Genomic DNA, 16,946 nt, shown 5'->3' on the forward strand with positions numbered 1-16,946 from the left:
TCATGACTCTTTTGACAGATATCAAAGTATTAGTTATTTGATGCACAAGGTTCATGTATTCATCTTGAAAGCCTTAAAACAGGCTCCCAGTGCTCTTTGAAGTACAAACGGTATTTGAAAAGCAGCACATAATTAGACTCTTGATTTCCTGATCAAATTCATTGTAACTGAGAAATAAAACTGTACTTGTGATGACATCTCTTCAAAAGATGAGAGGTACAATGCATCAGTGAGCCACTGTGTCTCTGAGTAAAAAAAGTGAAGACTGGGAGACTTTCTGAAATGTACTTTTTACCTTGTTTATGCATTAGATTGTAACTGAGACTCTAACTGCACTCGTTCCAGTTTGTGCAACTAGGCTTTGTTCTACTTCAAGTTCTGTTGCAGTTCATTTCAGTCTATGCCAAATAAACTATGCTTTATTTGATACCTAGGTGTGGTGTGGCCTGTATGGGTTGTCTGGGAATGACGTTTGGATTTGACCTCTCATTTGAGGAGCTTCCGCAGTGGCGTAGTCCTTGGGCCTCTCTGAGAGAGCTCTGCAGGTCCCTCTCCGGGACAACTCTATCAGCTGATTTCCTCAGAAAAGCAGGTGGAAGTTGAGTTGGCCCGCAGCATTTGTCTGGTACTTTGATTGCAAGTCCCGATAGAGCCAGGAACATCTCAGTGACTGGACAGTTCTGCTAAGGGACACGATTGTCATAAAAATGAAAGGGTACACAAAGAACCAAAAAGAGACCACCTGTGACAACACGGGGAGAGTTATCACTGATAGATGTGGCTCAGGAAGAAAAATAAACGGTGCCTCTTTTGTTCTGAGTAGAGTTCAGAAAAGACCTGGGGAAAGGATTGGTGGTGGGGACATGAGGTAGCCTTATCCCAGAGTGCTGCGTGGAGCAGAGGACCTTCGCAGATCTGAATTTCTACAAATCAACTGGAAGCGATTGCCACCCTAACAGGCCATCTTCGTTAGGGTATCAGGAACTGGGTAAGCAGCCACGGACCTAAACGGGTGCCCAAGAAAAGTTAATACAAAGGTAAGAGATGGGAACGCTGAAAGGGACTAGCTCCTGGTGGAAGCTCAGCAGGGGGCAAGCACCTGAGGTGCTCGAACTGTACGGGGGGGAGACGATGCAACATCTGGGCTCTGCACCAAATCCAGTGCGGGACCACTCAAAGCATCGCCTGTGTTTGGGCACCCCAAATCCCCCACCCTCTAACCCCATGCAGCGAAGAGCTGTGCTGCAGGCACCAGGTCCTCCCAGCTCTGAGGAACGGGCTTCCCCTCTCCCGGGGGAAGAAAGCGAGCAAAAAAATAAATAAAAATAAAAATAAAAAAAAAAAATCAGAGGCCGCCAAGGCCGCGGAGCCCCCCGCAGAAGAGCTGGGCGGGAGAGCCTCGGTAGGGGGCAGAGCAAGCGGCGGCGGCTCCCGGCTGGCCCCTTGTCCCCAGGGGCGGCTCCTCCTCCTCTTCCTCCTCCTCCTCCTCCTCCTCCTCCTCCTCCTCCTCCTCCCCTCAGCGCCCGGCGGGTGCCGCCTCACGGAGGGGAGACCCCGCGCAGGGCTCGCCCTGGGCCCGGCGGCGCTGAGGGGAGGCGGCGGCGTGAGGCGGGAGCGGCGCCATGGAGCGCTACGAGAAGCTGGGCAAGGTCGGGGAGGGCTCCTACGGCGTCGTCTTCAAGTGCCGCAACAAGGACACGGGGCAGATCGTGGCCATCAAGAAGTTCCTGGAGTCCGAGGAGGACCCGGTGATCAGGAAGATCGCCCTGCGGGAGGTCCGCATGCTGAAGGTGCGCGGGGGGCTCCGCGGGGCGCCCAGCCGCGAGGGACGGGGACGAGGGACGAGGGACGAGGGCAGGGCTGTGAGGGCGCGGTGCCCTCGGCCGAGGTGCCCGGGCGAGAGGGTGACCGACCTGACAGCAGTGAGCCACCGCAGGCAGCGAGGTGCTGGGGCAGCCGAGACCCTGCAGAGAGCAAGGTGCCGAAGACGGGTCACGGCGGCAAGGACCGTGCCGTTACGGACGGGTTGACGCGTCCCAGCAGGCCGGCACGGCGCGGGTGCCTCGGTGTGAGGACGGCGGCCGCGTGCCTGGCAGGTGGTCGGCAGCGGACCCCTCCGCATCCTGATTCCCCCCTGAGACGGGGGCTGCGGTGTGCAGGCAGGATGGGGCCGCGTGTTGGATGCCGGGGCTGTCGGCTCAGTGGTGCTCTCCTGTGGAAGTGCCCGCAGGACCGGTGCCTGCACCACAGCAGCACCTTGCCTCTGCTGATCCTGTCTTGAGTTTTGCACGGAGCTCATCCTCACATGAGAAAATGCGTCGCACGTTCAGCCTCTCTGTTTCCTTCCCTGATGAAGTAAAAGCATGGGAACGTTTGCAGTGGGTCAGACCCCGGGTTCATGTATCCCACCCTGCTGGCAGTGGCCAGGAGAGTGTGCAGAAACGAGGAGAAAGCCAGGAGAAAGGAGAGGATGGGGTAAGATTTCCTCGCGCAAACCCAGCTTCTGGCAAAGTTACTAAGGCCAGAGGCTGTATCCATAGCTTCACGTTTAGCAGACACTCACAGGCATTTTCTGTTGAGAGTTTGTCTAATCTCTTTCTGTACTGGTGTATTCGTTTGGTCTCCATAGCATCCTGAGTCAGGGAGTGCCACAGCTGTCAATATGCTGTGTGAAAAAGTATTTCCCTTTATTTGTTATAGACTCGATGCTGGGTGGCAGCACACAGCACCCCTGGTTGTATAGGAGATGTGGGGGGGTTCCCTTTTCGCTCCAGGGTACTCATGCTTTTATACACCTCCGCCAGCTCCCCATCTTCAGTTAACTCCCTTCCCTGCAGAAGAGCAGGAGCTTGAAAAACACTGAACCGATGAAAGACCAATATTAACAATGTGTTGGCTTATTTTACATTTTGAAATAATGACTTTCAGTAGGATTTTTTTTACATGAAACCTGCAATTCTGCCTAGACACAACGCGTCCTTGTAGACTGTCAGGGATTTAGGATTTTGAAGTTAACAAAACCCTACAGAAAGCTGCAGAGAAAGATGTTGTGTTTTATTTACGACTTTTTTCCCAAAATCCATAGTTCCTTGGTCACTGATTTCTGCCTGAGGCCGTTCCCAGCCCTCGCTGCCCGTTGGTGTCGCAGCCGTCGCTCACTCCTTGCTGTCAATGTTCCCTTCCACGGAGCTACCCTGGTTTGCTTGCTGGGAACCAGGTGACTTTCAGATCTACAATTAAGTGCAGGGTTTCAGCTGGTTGCTGCATTTCTGGAATTTTTCCTCTCTAAATCTCTTTTGTGCTCTCAGCTTGTCCTTTATCGATCATTTATATATAAATAAATGATGTAAATGTTATTGCCAAAGGAATATGAAGGCCTGATTCTCTACCTGCTACAGGAAGAGGTAAAATAAGCCTGAATGTGAGGCTAGAAGAGCCATCATCTAGGAAAAAAACATTTTCATTTTTCAATTAGGTTATGTGAAGAAGCAGCCTAAGTTTTCTCCTTTCTGAAGCAAAGGGGTGAGAGGTGGCTGGGTCGTTTTAGTGAGCGATGCTGGAGATGCATTAAGATTTAAATGATCTAAGAGATCTGAGAAGGAAAATAATAATCGCAGAAGTCACTTGTGCAGATGGGGAATGCATCACCCTTAAGGGTACAAAGCAGCACAACTGCGGCTAGCAGTGGCAGGACCTGTGTCAGGGCGATGTTGATTTTAACAAGTGCAGACCTGCTGACTGTCTTTTCAACTTTTTCCCTGTAAATAGTAACAGTTCGTTTGCTTGTTTGTTGAGGTGGTTCCTTGCTCAGGCAACAACTCAGTGTTTGTCAAAGATGCAGTGAGATTGTGTTTCATCAGAAAAGAACGCAGGGCTGATAAATCATCATTCTGCACAACAAACATCTTGTAGGTTCGAAGGGCTTTATGGCCGGGAGCCGTGGGAGGCGAGGTGGGAGTGCGGGGCTGGAAGCAGAGAGCCAAAGACGGGTCCCTGCATGATCCCTGTGCCCTGGGACCGGCTGAAACGCCTGAAGGGAGCGACTTTGTGTGAACCCCACCGGTGACTGCGGAAACCCGCTGCCTGCTGTGCCCAGACGGGTGAATTGTAGATGCCGCGGGCTGAAACGGTGCGGTACGGAGGGGGCAGCTCGCAGCCCCGCGGAGAACCGGGTGTCTGGTTCGTTGGACGGACGCTGCGGTACGCTGCTCCGGCCAGGGGCGCAGTGCTGGCAGGTGACACCTGCACTGTGAGGTGCCTCGCCGGGGTGTGGCTGCATCTCACCGGGAGGCTGGCGCTGGCCTTGGCCCTGGCACTGCAGAGCAGGTGAGAGAAAGACACAACGCCGCACCGTGTTCGTATAGGAAGCCGAAAACAGACCCTGTTATCTTGGCACGGGAGCAGCTGTAACCATGGGGAGAAGCCCGCCCAGCCCAGCAGGGGTGTGTGAGCCCACGCGGCCCCCTGGGCAGGGGCAGGCCGGGGAAGATGTCCCAAGGCCACCAGCAAGCGACAGCCGGCTGCAGCGACAGCCTTAGAAACTGCTCATTGTCTGAGCGCCGTGCGGCTCGATGCGACGCCACTGGGGTCACGGGCAGGTTTGTGGTTCCCTTGTGTACGGGAGATGTTGGCCTGAGTGCCTGCAGAGCCCCGAGCGGGGGCTGGCTGTGAGCGGGGCGGGGGCGATGCCAGGGCACGGCCCTCCCGGGGCACCCTCTGCAGGTCCCGTGCACACCAGAGCTCGTTCCCACAGCTGGGTCCCCTCTGAGCATCCCCAGCTCAGCCGGACCTCGTGCTTCGAACCCAAGCTCTCTCCCTCCAGAAATCCAGCTCCATGCTCTCATGAGGATGGCCAGGACACCGAGATGGTGCCTCAACACAGCCGGCTCCTGCGACAGTCTCTCCTGAAGGCCGAGTGCACCACCAACCTGTTAATGGCAGAGGTTTCCGGAGGTCTCCTCTTATAGTCGGTTTCCTTTCTTCTTGCGTTACAGTCAGCTGGCAACTTCGCAGGGACTGAAGGTACAGGACAGTACAGTACAGGTGCGGTAGGAGAGGCTGTTTAGAAAGATCAGCTCCTTGCAGCCAGTTGCAGGACTGAACAGCCACGTTCCACACGCTGCGGGCTGGCTTGAGGGCTCGGAGGAGTTTGGGTTCAGTACAGTGCCCCCGGAGGCAGTGAGCTCCCTGGAAGGTCTCTCTTTGTGAGGAGCTTTTCCAATGACGTGTTTGAATAAAAGGTGCGTTCAGTGATCCTTCACCTTGGGGCTAAAAAACGCCTTCTGTGTTGCCTCGGTCAGGCAAACCCTCGTGGTGCGCATCTCTGCAAGCAGTGCGGACAGTGCTGTGCGTCATCTGAAAAGAAACACCAGCGTCCCTGAGCGGGCTCTGGCTTCTCCCTGCTTCCTTTTCTGAACGCTGTGCCTTCACCCCTTGGTTGAAGCCCCCTCCTAGCCCTGCCCCAAGATGTGAATAAAAGGATAGAAAATGAGGAGGTGCGGTAAATTCCCAGCCTCACCTCTTGGAAGGTGCAGCTAAAGCCCTGCCGTGCTCAGGCGTTACATACGGTAAGGATCTGTCTGAGCTCCCAGGGAGGGGAAGCCCTGCTATGAGCATAGCAAGTGAACTGAGAGGAAAAAGCAGCGATAAAAATCCTGGATAATCCATCCAGATGCTGACGATAAACTGGAGAAGCTGCGACCACATCCTTGCTTTATGCTTATCAGAGGAGCTCTCGGTTTCCCCTAAACGTGCGTTTGCCTGTTAGGGGCTCTTACCGTGTGCGATTTCCCCGGCTGTTCTCCAAGGAGAGCTGGTTTTCGGTGTGGGGCAGAGTCTGGACACATCCAGTGAGAGGTGCTGACGGAATAGCTGTGAGCACCGTGATGAATTCTTTGTCCATGAGCATCTTTTCTAAGTGCCGCTTGCTGAAGCCAAGCCCACGGTCAGTTCCTAAAATAACAGCACCACGAGCTGGGCTGTAGCCGAGCTGACTCCTCACGTTGTGCTGTGCTTCTGCAAAAGGTTTCAGCTCAAGGAATTGAGATCCTGGTGGGCGAAGGCACCGCATCCCCCACCTTTCCCCAAACACCTCCCTGCCATGCAGTAACTAACCAGTCCTTCCGCTGTTGTGTTACAGCAACTGAAACATCCCAACCTGGTGAACCTGCTGGAAGTCTTCAGGAGGAAGAGGAAGCTGCATCTGGTCTTCGAGTACTGCGACCACACGGTGCTCCACGAGCTGGACAAGCACCCCTGGGGGTGAGTGACCTGTCCTGCAGAGGAGTCAGGGGGTGTCCGTGGGAGCCCGTTGCTGCCCCGCAGTTTCCAGAGGCATTTCATTAAGAACAGGAGAGGTTTCTCAGCGCAGCGCCCAGGACTCGGTCTGTTACTGCGGTTCAGCAGTGACATCCAAAAGAATTGCTATGAGCCCACGAGTGCTCCTGCACCGCTCACCTAGGCGACCGGAGCGCCGAGCCCAAGCATTTGGGTGATCTTTGGCTGCTCTGGCAGCAGCAGACCCCAGTGTCAAGAGATCTCGTGTCCTGCTGCGAAGAGGTTCGGGCTGCTGGGCCCAGGGGCACGCAGCCCTCCTGCCTGCTGCTCCCCGCATGTGCTGCACGTCAGCGTGGGAGCTGTGGGCACTGGGGCAATGTGGCTGAGCACCCAAAACGTACACGGTCCGTCGTGACGGCACTGACAATGCCTGTGACAGAGCGGTGACTGCTAGCCCTCTGGCGTGCTGCTGTGCTAAGGAATAAGTGTTGGCTGGCAGGAGTTACCCGGAGCTGTGCCTGCACCTCTCTGCACAGCCTCAGAGAGCTCCCGAAGGTCAGAGAGCCTCCTCTTTACACAGGCACTTGCACAAAGTGTGAGCTACATGAGCAGAAGGAACGTTCTCCAGGACAGGGTTTATTCTTTTGACACGTTATAAACGACACTCCCACTAAATATATCATCCCTAATTATTCGCCGTGACTTGGTGCCATGGAAATGCTAAGCAGAAGTTCATAAATCATTTCACAGGCCTGAAGCTAAATGAATCGAATGAATTGCCCGCAGGAGACTAATCGGGGGTTGAGTAAACAAGAGCCTGTTATTCTCTCTGTGATACGGAGCTGTAGGAGAACGGAGCATGCTCGCAGCACACGGCTTTGTGAGCTGGTCAGCAGCGTCCGCCCCAGTTTGAGCCTGCTCACCTGGAATACAAAGAGAGGGTGGATAACCCTCTTTGAAGAAAACGCTTCACGTTTACTTTCCATTCATCACGACAACTGCAGGGTGCACGTGCAACACCTGGCTGCATGCTTGGCTTTTGATCTTCTGCAGGTGGTGAAGTCTGTTGTGGTCGGGATTAAGACGGGTGGGCACGTGCCTCTTTGCACGATGTTTCCAGGTAATTTGACCAGGTCATCCCTTTCTCAGGCTGTCAGTGCAGAGCTCATCACTCTAGGATGTTTCTGCAAGGAACCTCAAGCTTTTCAACCGCACTGTCAGCACAAGACCTTCAGCACTGACAGCAGAGGGGATCTTGAAGCCAGCCTCTTGCAATTTTTTTTAAATTTATTATTTATGATGAATCAAAATTTTTGCAGCATTAAACATGTGAAATAAAATTGGATTTGAGCTTGAAACTGCCAAGACTGTCACGCTGGGGTTGTTGAAGACCATTACAGGCAGCCAAAGAAGAGAAGAGGAGGCTGAATCTTTAACATATATTTTTCCTTAGAATTGATTGACAGCCACTGAAGGAAAGGAGCAAAGATACAAACCAAAGTAGAACTTTATACTCTTGTAGGAACACCCTTCCTGTCCCATTTGGGCACCTCTTCGCTCTGCACAATTAATGACACGACAACATTGCAGCTCAGAGCATGCATCTCCGCTGTGGATACTTCACTGCCTCCGATTCCCCGAGCAGCTGCAGAGGCAGAAACGCCCCCTGGCACTTCAGGAGGATTGCGAGGAAGTGTGGGTGCTAAGCACAGCCACGAGACAGGACTGGACACGGACCCGCAGGCATTGACACGCCGTTACCAACTGGCAGGCTTATGCTGGCTGGGACTGAGCGGTACGAGACGCTCTGCAACGCTCCTAGTCGCCTTAAATCCTCGCATCTTACTGCAGCGACTGGATTTGGAAGTGGTGTTCACTTTCTCTTTGATGCTCCTGCAATGCTTGGAGGGCAGCCTGAGAGGAGAGCTTTGCCTTCTGCAGGGCGCTCTGAGGAGGTGCAGGCAGGGCTCAGCTGCAGCTCTGAAGCAGGGGAAGAGGCACAAACAGCCTGTACCGTCAGCATCCCGGCCTGACAGCTTCCCTGCAGTGGGAGAGCAACGAGCTGAGGATTATTGTGTGTTCCTTGTAACATTTATAGCAAAAAAATGCAGCTAGTGTTTGTCCTCTGCATTTTCTGACTTGGTCCCTGACTGGTTTGCTGGTTTGCTCAGACTCCCATATGATTGTTTAGCACTCAAAGGCCTCCTCTTCCTTTTTCCGGTAATAATGAAGTTATTTTTGTGACCAAAGTAAAAAATGTGCTTTTTTATAACAGGGTGCCAGAGCATCTAGTCAAGAGCATAACCTGGCAGACTCTCCAAGCTGTGAACTTTTGCCATAAACACAACGTAAGTCCCCTGAACGGCACCAACAAGTGCAGTAGCATGGCTTTGGATGAGAGATTCTGTTGCTGTTTTTCTGATTACGGGGTGTCCATGGGAAGAAGTTAGAGATGACATTTCCCATTTCCAACAGAAAACACGTATCTGAAGTGTTAGTGTACACCCACAACGGCTGCATTTATTGTCATGCAGGTCCCTTGGGTTTGCTGTCGAGAAATGATTTGCACTCATGACCTTAGACCAGCTTCCAGGCTGAACAAGAATATATCCTTACATGTTCCCTGTGTCGTGCATTACAGCTGATGTTTAGAAAACTGGCTTAATGTCTCACCAGCTCAGACCTGAGCAAACTCCTACTGCTTTCACAGAAAGTCCCTCTGCTGATAGTCATAGGAATTGAATCCCGTCACCAGTTAAGAGGTTTCAAAAATCAGATGCAGTAGAACAGTTGTACAACCCCTCCCCTGCTTTCTGGAGGGAGATGTGCATGGCAAGAATTTTGCAGAATGCTGTGGGGACGCTTTAAGAGGCAGGGAAGGAAAGGAGCCTTTTGGAGAAGTCCATTAGGCAAACTGAGCTGTAGTTAGTTGTCTTTGGTTTTGTTTATCTGCCAGTGTTGAGGTTTAGGAGGCTGGCAGGAGATTGCTCTGGAATGGGTGTTTTGTCTTTGCTCGAAGAATTATGTCCGGCTGAGACACAGGAACTTGGTCATAGGTCTGTCCTGCTTCCAGGATTTGTTGTTTTGCTGCTTCTTTCTGTTCCCTCTCTCAGTCTGAAAGATTTAGTGGAGTTTTAAAGCCAAGGAAACAATTAGATGCTGCAGTCTGACCTGCTGTACATCACAGGTAATGAGTTTTTATGCAGTTGCCCTTTTCTGGAACTCTGTGGCACTGGTTTAACAAGGAGCACTTCAGTCCTCAGGAGCAGACACAGTAATTTACCAGCAGCTCAGCTAGGAAAAGCCCAAGGTGTTTGCTTTGCCAGCAAAATCCTTTGCTTATCCACTAGATCATCAGTAAATCAGTTCCTGGACTTGATTGAGGAACTGATCCCATGGAGCCCCACGCACAACATCAGGATCTCTCCACCAATACATAAACACTGAGCCCCTCATTAGGAGTGCGTTATACAAACCTGCATGAGGCGAGCTGATTTCTAGCGAGCCAGGTTAAGGTACATGACAACCCTTGCTCTGTAAACCTCGCTCCTCCTGCTAGCTGATTCCCAGCTGGTGCTGGGGAGCTCAGCCGGTACCGTCCAGGTGATAAAGATCTGTGCAGTCGAGGCTGGGAGCCTGCACGGTGTCTCATCCCCAGCACGGGGTACAGGCGAGGTAACTGCCATGGCCAGCAGGACATGACTTTAGCTGCTGTTAAGAAATCCTTTCATCTTCTCTCTCAGCAGAAATGATTGCGTGGTTAACATACATGGCACAATTTGCATGGGGTGTGTGGCTGAATGAAGAGGTTATTTATCCAAGGGCCAGGTTAAATACTTGCTCCTAACCTCGGGTGTGTTTTTTTTGTCTGTTTGTTGTTTGTTTCCAGTGCATCCACCGAGATGTAAAGCCAGAAAACATCCTGATAACAAAACACTCGGTCATCAAACTCTGTGACTTCGGATTTGCTCGCATACTGAGTGAGTGCTGGCCAGCTGCTTACATGGACCGTTACATGTGAAGCTCAAATGGGGTGTAGCTTCAGGCTTTAAACCCCAGTCAAGACTCAATTGTCTTTGATGGGCCCGTAAATCATCCTGTATAATGTATAAGGGCTGGCACGTTTTCACAGGGATGTTCTGCTAGAAGCTTTGGAGATGCCTGGGTAGAGATTCCCAAACCAGTTTACACGGAGCTAGCTCAGACAGCCAAATGCCTCTGTAAATAAGCTGCGTCGGAGCTCCCCGCTGGTGCAGCTGCACTGCTGTGGTGCGGGAGCTGCTGGATCGCAGTCAGCTCGGGCACCTCTCAGCTGCCTGCGTTGCTTGTGCAATGCTGGAGACCCAGCTGGAGTTCCCTGGCAGGAGGGCCGCCTTTGGCAGAAGGCACTGTCTCTGCAAACAATGTCTTCACATTTTCCGTCATAATAACCCCCTTAATTTTTGTTTTTTTTTTAGCTCTTGTTCAGACAAATCATGTGGGCTTTGAGAAGTGACCACTGGCTGGCACGGGGTCCTGCTGCAAAGCTCTGCATATTTTCATTTCGAGAAAAATATGGTCTTGATTTCCCCAAACCCTAAATGTTTCCAAGCTGGGTTCTGCTAGCGGCCGATGACTCATCCCATTCCTGTAGCTCTTCCCTGTCCAGAAGGTGCTCTTGTTGCTGCCCCAACATATGTAACTGCTTGCATCTTGTCTGCCTCGCTCTGATCCCGCACTGCTTTTTGTTTCCCTCCTCCCGGATCCCACCCCAGCTGGGCCGAGCGATTACTACACGGACTACGTGGCCACCCGGTGGTACCGCTCCCCGGAGCTGCTGGTGGGCGACACGCAGTACGGCCCTCCCGTGGACGTCTGGGCCATCGGCTGCGTCTTCGCGGAGCTGCTGGCCGGGGTCCCCCTGTGGCCTGGCAAGTCCGACGTAGACCAGCTGTACCTCATCCGCAGAACCCTGGGTAAGCGTCCCGCGGGGCTTCCAGCACCTCTGGCACACTGCAGCTGACCAAGGAGGGGGTTCCTCTGTGGTGGGAATCGCGATCAGCCAGCAGGAGGTGAATTGACCCAGTGGCTCTCTGTCTTCAGTAGGTGCTGGTCTGCTGAACATCGCAGGCGCCTGTTTGGTGGCTGTGTGCTTGGTGGAGTGTGAGCACTTTGTTTCTCTGTCCCACCCGCTTGTCTTTTCTCCAAGGAATTCTAGGAGCCACTCTGGATTTGAAACAGAGGTTAAACAAAAGGCCTGTTATCCACGTAACACTTGAACTGATCCAGTCTCATTGCTTCCATTTAGTGTTGGTGTGTAACATCTTGTTTGTGGGGTGGGAAGGAACAAACCCCCCTATTTAGATGAAATTCTTGGAACGAACAGAGAACTGTAATTTTTTACTGAGCAATTTACAAAACTATAAAGGTGACGAGTGGCTATAAACAGATGAGCTCCTTAGCCAGAAACCCAGTTTGATTGCTTCATCCTCCAGAATACATTCGAGCCACTGTTAGTTGACTTATAGTTGGTTTATTCTCAATGATAGGGTCTCAGCCAGAAATTCTCTTTTGATCCAAGTGGTTGACGGAAGCAGAATCAACAGAGAAAAGCTCCTTGGCCAAAGCTGTGTAATTATGGCGCTTTGGCTGTTGTACTGGTTCTTTTATTAAATTCATTTTAAACATTTTGCTTGCTCCAAGCTGCTGTAAACTTCAGAAACAATGATGAAGCTGCACTGGGGAAAAAGCTACAGCATGTCTGCACTGATGCTGCATTTCAGCCCTTTTCCACGCAACGTCCTGAGGACTGCACAAAAGGGGTTTCAATAGGAGTTAAATTTTAATGAAGCAGGAACAATTGTGGTCAGCCTGTCCCCCTTGCAGCAGTCAGAAAAGACAGGACTGTTTATGCGCACAGCCTGCCTCGCAGGGCTCTCTTCCCTTTGAAAATGCTGAAGCACAGCTTTGGTATGGCGAGTGGGCTGGCAGGGCCCCGCTCACCCTCCCTGGGGACAGAGCCCAGCGCACAACGTGTGCCCACGCTGCCGTGCGGCCACGTCCAAAACAAACAGCGACTCCTGCCAGTTACTCATCCCAGCCTGGGCAGCTCCATCGCGTCCCATGCGAGCAGGGGAGCGAGCTGCTGATCCGCTCTTGCCTAACACTTTGGGAAGGATTCCTGGCTGAAGCACAGCCCTGTGGCATGGCTGGAGTTTCAGATCCCGGTAGGTGTTTGCACAGCACCCTCTAGCTATGAGGCCTGAACACATTCCCACGCGCTGTCACACCTCTCCAGTTCAGCTGGCACACAGTGGAGGTACTGGATGCTGGCACAGAGCAGATGCGGTTACAAACCTTAGTATTTCTTCCACCTCCTCCCAGTGCATTCTTCATTCTTCTGTTGAGGGGTCTTTCTGCCAGTGGAAATCCAAATTTGCAATTTCCCAAACAATGATGTGATGAGATCTAGGCATTTGGCATGGGGAGATACACAGAAATATATGGTTTTCAAAGCCCCCAGCTCTAGTGACCACAATTCATACTGATCAATGCTGCACAGCACAGAACCTCGGAGCTTGGGAGGGGAAGAGGCACAGCAGCTGGGTACTCCTGCTCCAAAAACTGCTCCCAGCGGCTGCATTTCTTGGCGTTATCTACAGCAGGAGGCCCCAGGCAGGTGTGACTGCAGGCAGCTAGAGGTGCGTGGCCCTGCCTGTCGTTCAGCACAGACACGTGGCTGTGGAATCACTGATGTGCTAGATGGATGGATGTTTTCACAAAAGAATACTTTGTCAGCTCACTTGCTGGTACTCCATCTCTTTTACTTGTTCTCTTGGATGCTGTCAGCCTTGTTAGAGGATAAGCTCGTTCAACGCAGGTGCTGTAAAAACAGCAAATCAATTTAACTTTTGTTGTTTTTTCTTGGTCAAAGGGGACCTTATTCCCAGGCACCAGCAAGTGTTCAGCACCAACCAGTTCTTCAGCGGGGTGAGAATTCCGGACCCAGAGAGCATGGTAAGAGCTCCCTTCGGATGCATTCCCCTTGAGCCTAGCACTGCCCAGCAATCCATCTGCAGTGTTAAGGAGACATAGTGCTTGGACAGAGAAATGTCCCTGCCTGTTTTTCCCTAGAGTACAGGTTACCTGCCTTGGAACTAGAGCTGGAAGAGCTTTGCTTTTCAGCTTGACCAGTCCTTTGCTGTGCAGAACTTTTTTCCTATCCAAGAGCTTTGCCCGTGATCTTCGTGCGTGTCTGCTACAGTATTATTTGGAGGTGGCTGAACCCCTCCCATGACTTTTTAACTGATACCCTGTACAAGCAATCAAACAAATAATCTCTGCTCCTTCTCCCCCACTTCTGGTGGCACAGCAGCCGATCTACCTGTTCCCAGTAATGTCAGGCAGCTCCCTGCTAAGCACATGAAGCGACATGCATTTGGTGAGGTACAGGTCACGTTGCTATGGAAAGCTGGGCCTCTGTACCCTGGTGAAAGAAAAGCTTGCTAATAGGAGTACACTCTTTTTTTTTCCTCCAGGAGCCACTGGAAATGAAATTCCCCAGTATTTCACACCCTGCTTTAGCCCTCATGAAGGTAAGCAAGCTATCACAGGATGGCTGAGGTCGGAACAGACCTCTGGAGGTCATTGGTCCAACCCCTGCCTCAAGCAGGGCCACCCAGAGATGGGTGCCCAGGACTAGTGGAAGAGCTCTGCGCTGAGACTGCAAAGGCAGTCTTATTCAGGTGGTAAATGGCCTGAGATTTGGCTACTGGATAATCATTCACAGGAAAATTGAGCTCGAGGGGACTTGGGGAAGACTTTTAAACCACTTCTCTTTAATCCACTCATCTTTAGCATGGGCGTGGAAAACACTGCACTACTAAGATGCACTAAATGGAAACTGAGGATGAACGCATTAAAACTAAGGTGCAGCTTTCAATAGTGCTACGCTAAACACTGGAACAACACAGCTAGTAATGCAGTAGATTCCCATTTAAGAAAGCTGTTCTAGTTCAAATGAAAGTTATAGGCTTAACTGTTTTTTGAGACGTGATGGTTTGCTACACCATACAATTGTAGCTGTTCCTGTAGCCTCAGTTTCTGTCAATGCCTTGTGTCAGAAGAGACAGTTGTTCAAAATTAGCTGCTTTGCAAGCTTTGTGCTGACTCTGAAAAGCCAGACTTAGAGTTAATTTAAAAAATTAAGGCATGTATCTGTGGGAAATGTCGGCTGTTGTGAGTAGGTGGAATTGTGCAGACGTTTTTATCAAGTGTTCTGTGTGATTCTTTACTTGTTCTTTTCTAAGGGTTGCCTTCATATGGACCCTGCAGAGAGGCAGACATGTGAGCAGCTGCTGCAGCATCCCTATTTTGACAGCATTAGGGAGGCAGGAGATCCGGGGAAAGAACATGAAAAAACAGCTCGGAAGCCAGCCAAGCTGACACGGAAGCATGTGCCAGGGGTAACATTTTCATAGTAGTATTTAATGTTCTTTGTCTAACGAGGGAACTCGTTTTCTTTGCGTGGTTCCCAGGAGCCGTTCATCCTGGCAGTTAAGGGTGAGGCAGAGTTCCCACACTGGACCAATCTTAATTTTAGCACAAGGAGAAAACGAATCTCCTGGCTAAAGAGTAACTCAGTACAAATTGAACTGTGCATTGCAGCTCTGTTGAGTCACTGGAGATAAGCAGCACAGCAATGGGAAAGATCGGGTTTATCTAGGAACGTGCATTCCCGACAAAGTATAGCAGGATAGCTGAGCAAACTGCAGCTAAACATCTGGTTTAATTCGGAGTTCTCTGGGATCTTCTTGATGCTTTTCAATCCCAAATTATAAAGATGGCAAAACTGCCCAGTTCCATTTGTAAGTACTGACGGGATGTGAACCCTTACAGACTTCCAGACGCTAGACAATGCAGTGGGCATTTCTGCAACTGAAGTGCCCGAGCAAATATTTCCCTGCCGTTTCACTCTTTCCAGATTCCAGCCTAAGTCTTCAAATCCTGCCCATGATAAGAGTTGTTCAGCAGTTCTTTCTTCTAATGATCTATATTCCCCATGACAGCTGTAGTACTGAACTGGTAATGTGCAGGGAAGTTGGAAATGCAGGACGGAGAACTGCTAGAGCATATAATTTCCTGGATCAAACTGACTCACCTCTTCCATTTCTATGACACGGGATATAACTGTATTTTTTTTCCCTGGATGTTTGGAAGAAATACCTTTAATGAGCTATTCTGGTTGCAGTCCAGTTGTAGAACATCAGACCCATGACTCTTAGTTTAAAAAGTATACGATTACAGAACAAATAGTTTTATAGCTTATATTCCTGTTAGAAAAATGAAGTGCGTGCTTTATTCTCATTTCAAACACATACACACTGTGTAACTTCTGCTTTAGTTGCAGTGCCTGCCTCAGTTAACCAGCAGTAACGTTCTGCCAGCTCTGGACAGCAAGAAGTACTTCTGCAAAACAAGGAGATCAAACTACCATTTCCCTAACATCTAAATGGATGGAAGATTAAAAACTACTTATTGCTCAAAGTTCAAGTTCTTCAGAATTTATAAAAGGAGGAGATGGGGTGGAAAACTAAATTACTACATGTTATGACATACAAAAGTGGCCTGTAAAGTAATGCACTCTGGGCCGTTAATGGAAGGAAAGTGATGCACTCCAAGCTCACGATGGTCAGTGTTCTGTGTACAAAGGAAGCTACATTTGTTTTGCTTTAATTCATGATTGCATACTGGTTCAGGATTACTGCAAACCAGTGTTTACAGTGTGAATCCTAAGAACTCTGTTGCCTATCTATTGCCTGGAGTTCAGACTTGGCAGAAGAACTGCAACCTTGCCAAATAAATCGGAGAGTCCCACTGTGTCAGAACAGTTATACTGTTTTAGACTGGGGCTAAGTAACTGATCCTGCAAGGAGCTGTAACCTTAGTCCCTATGTGAGTGGAAGACAGATGTGCGTGTTTATGGAGCCAAGACTGAAGCCAGGTCAGTTAGTTATAAACCTGCTGAAACAGCACTGCTTTAAAGATATGTCTGTCTTGTGTACTGCTTTATATATCATGCAGTATTAAAAGTACTGGCAATGACTTAGACTTACTGGAAGGCTCAACAGGTACGGTTACCAGAAGGAGAACATAATTAATAAAAATCTATTTTTTCTTTAGTCTTTTTGGAGTTTCTCCTGCCTGTTTCTTCCTTGCATTATGAGGTTATTTTTATTTGTTGTTTTTGTCAATAGTGAAGTCACTTGCCTGTAGTGAACAATTGTTTTTATCAAAAACAATTCATGAATGTAATTTATAACAATAACCAGACACAGGCAGGAATTCTACCTAAGTATGTGTATGAGCACAAACATTGGGGTTTGTGTAACTTCAGAATGTAATATTGTGTTTGAATAAAATAAATGTAGTTTGTTTTTCCAATTTACGGGAAGTGGTTTACTGCATAAAATTTTAATGCTGGTCAAGAAACATCCTCTTCCTACTTGAAAACTACAGCAAAAACGTTTTCTTTTCCCAGTACTGCTATTTTAATCTTGAATGTTGTTGAGTGCATCAGTAGTTTTGGTTACACTCAAAAAGCTTTGTCCTTCCTGCATGGCTAGTCAGTCACCTCATTCTGTATATTTGCAAGGTACCCAGCATCAGTTCCTGGACATGGTCCTAGGCAG

The 16,946-nt window shown here is 50.1% G+C and overlaps 1 protein-coding gene across 1 annotated transcript; it reads left to right on the plus strand.

Annotated features, from left to right (window-relative positions):
- The first annotated feature begins 1,550 nt into the window (after positions 1-1,550).
- On the plus strand, positions 1,551-16,698 carry CDKL1 (cyclin dependent kinase like 1). The gene is made up of 9 exons (XM_048066098.2): positions 1,551-1,790; positions 6,140-6,261; positions 8,552-8,624; positions 10,166-10,256; positions 11,031-11,231; positions 13,190-13,272; positions 13,794-13,850; positions 14,565-14,720; positions 15,659-16,698. The coding sequence occupies exons 1-9, from the start codon at positions 1,623-1,625 to the stop codon at positions 15,764-15,766; spliced, it is 1,059 nt and encodes a 352-aa protein (XP_047922055.1). The 5' UTR covers positions 1,551-1,622; the 3' UTR covers positions 15,767-16,698.
- Positions 16,699-16,946: the final 248 nt, after the last annotated feature.

The sequence above is a fragment of the Anser cygnoides genome, chromosome 5, assembly GCF_040182565.1.
Source record: "Anser cygnoides isolate HZ-2024a breed goose chromosome 5, Taihu_goose_T2T_genome, whole genome shotgun sequence".
In the NCBI taxonomy this organism is placed as follows: domain Eukaryota; kingdom Metazoa; phylum Chordata; class Aves; order Anseriformes; family Anatidae; genus Anser; species Anser cygnoides.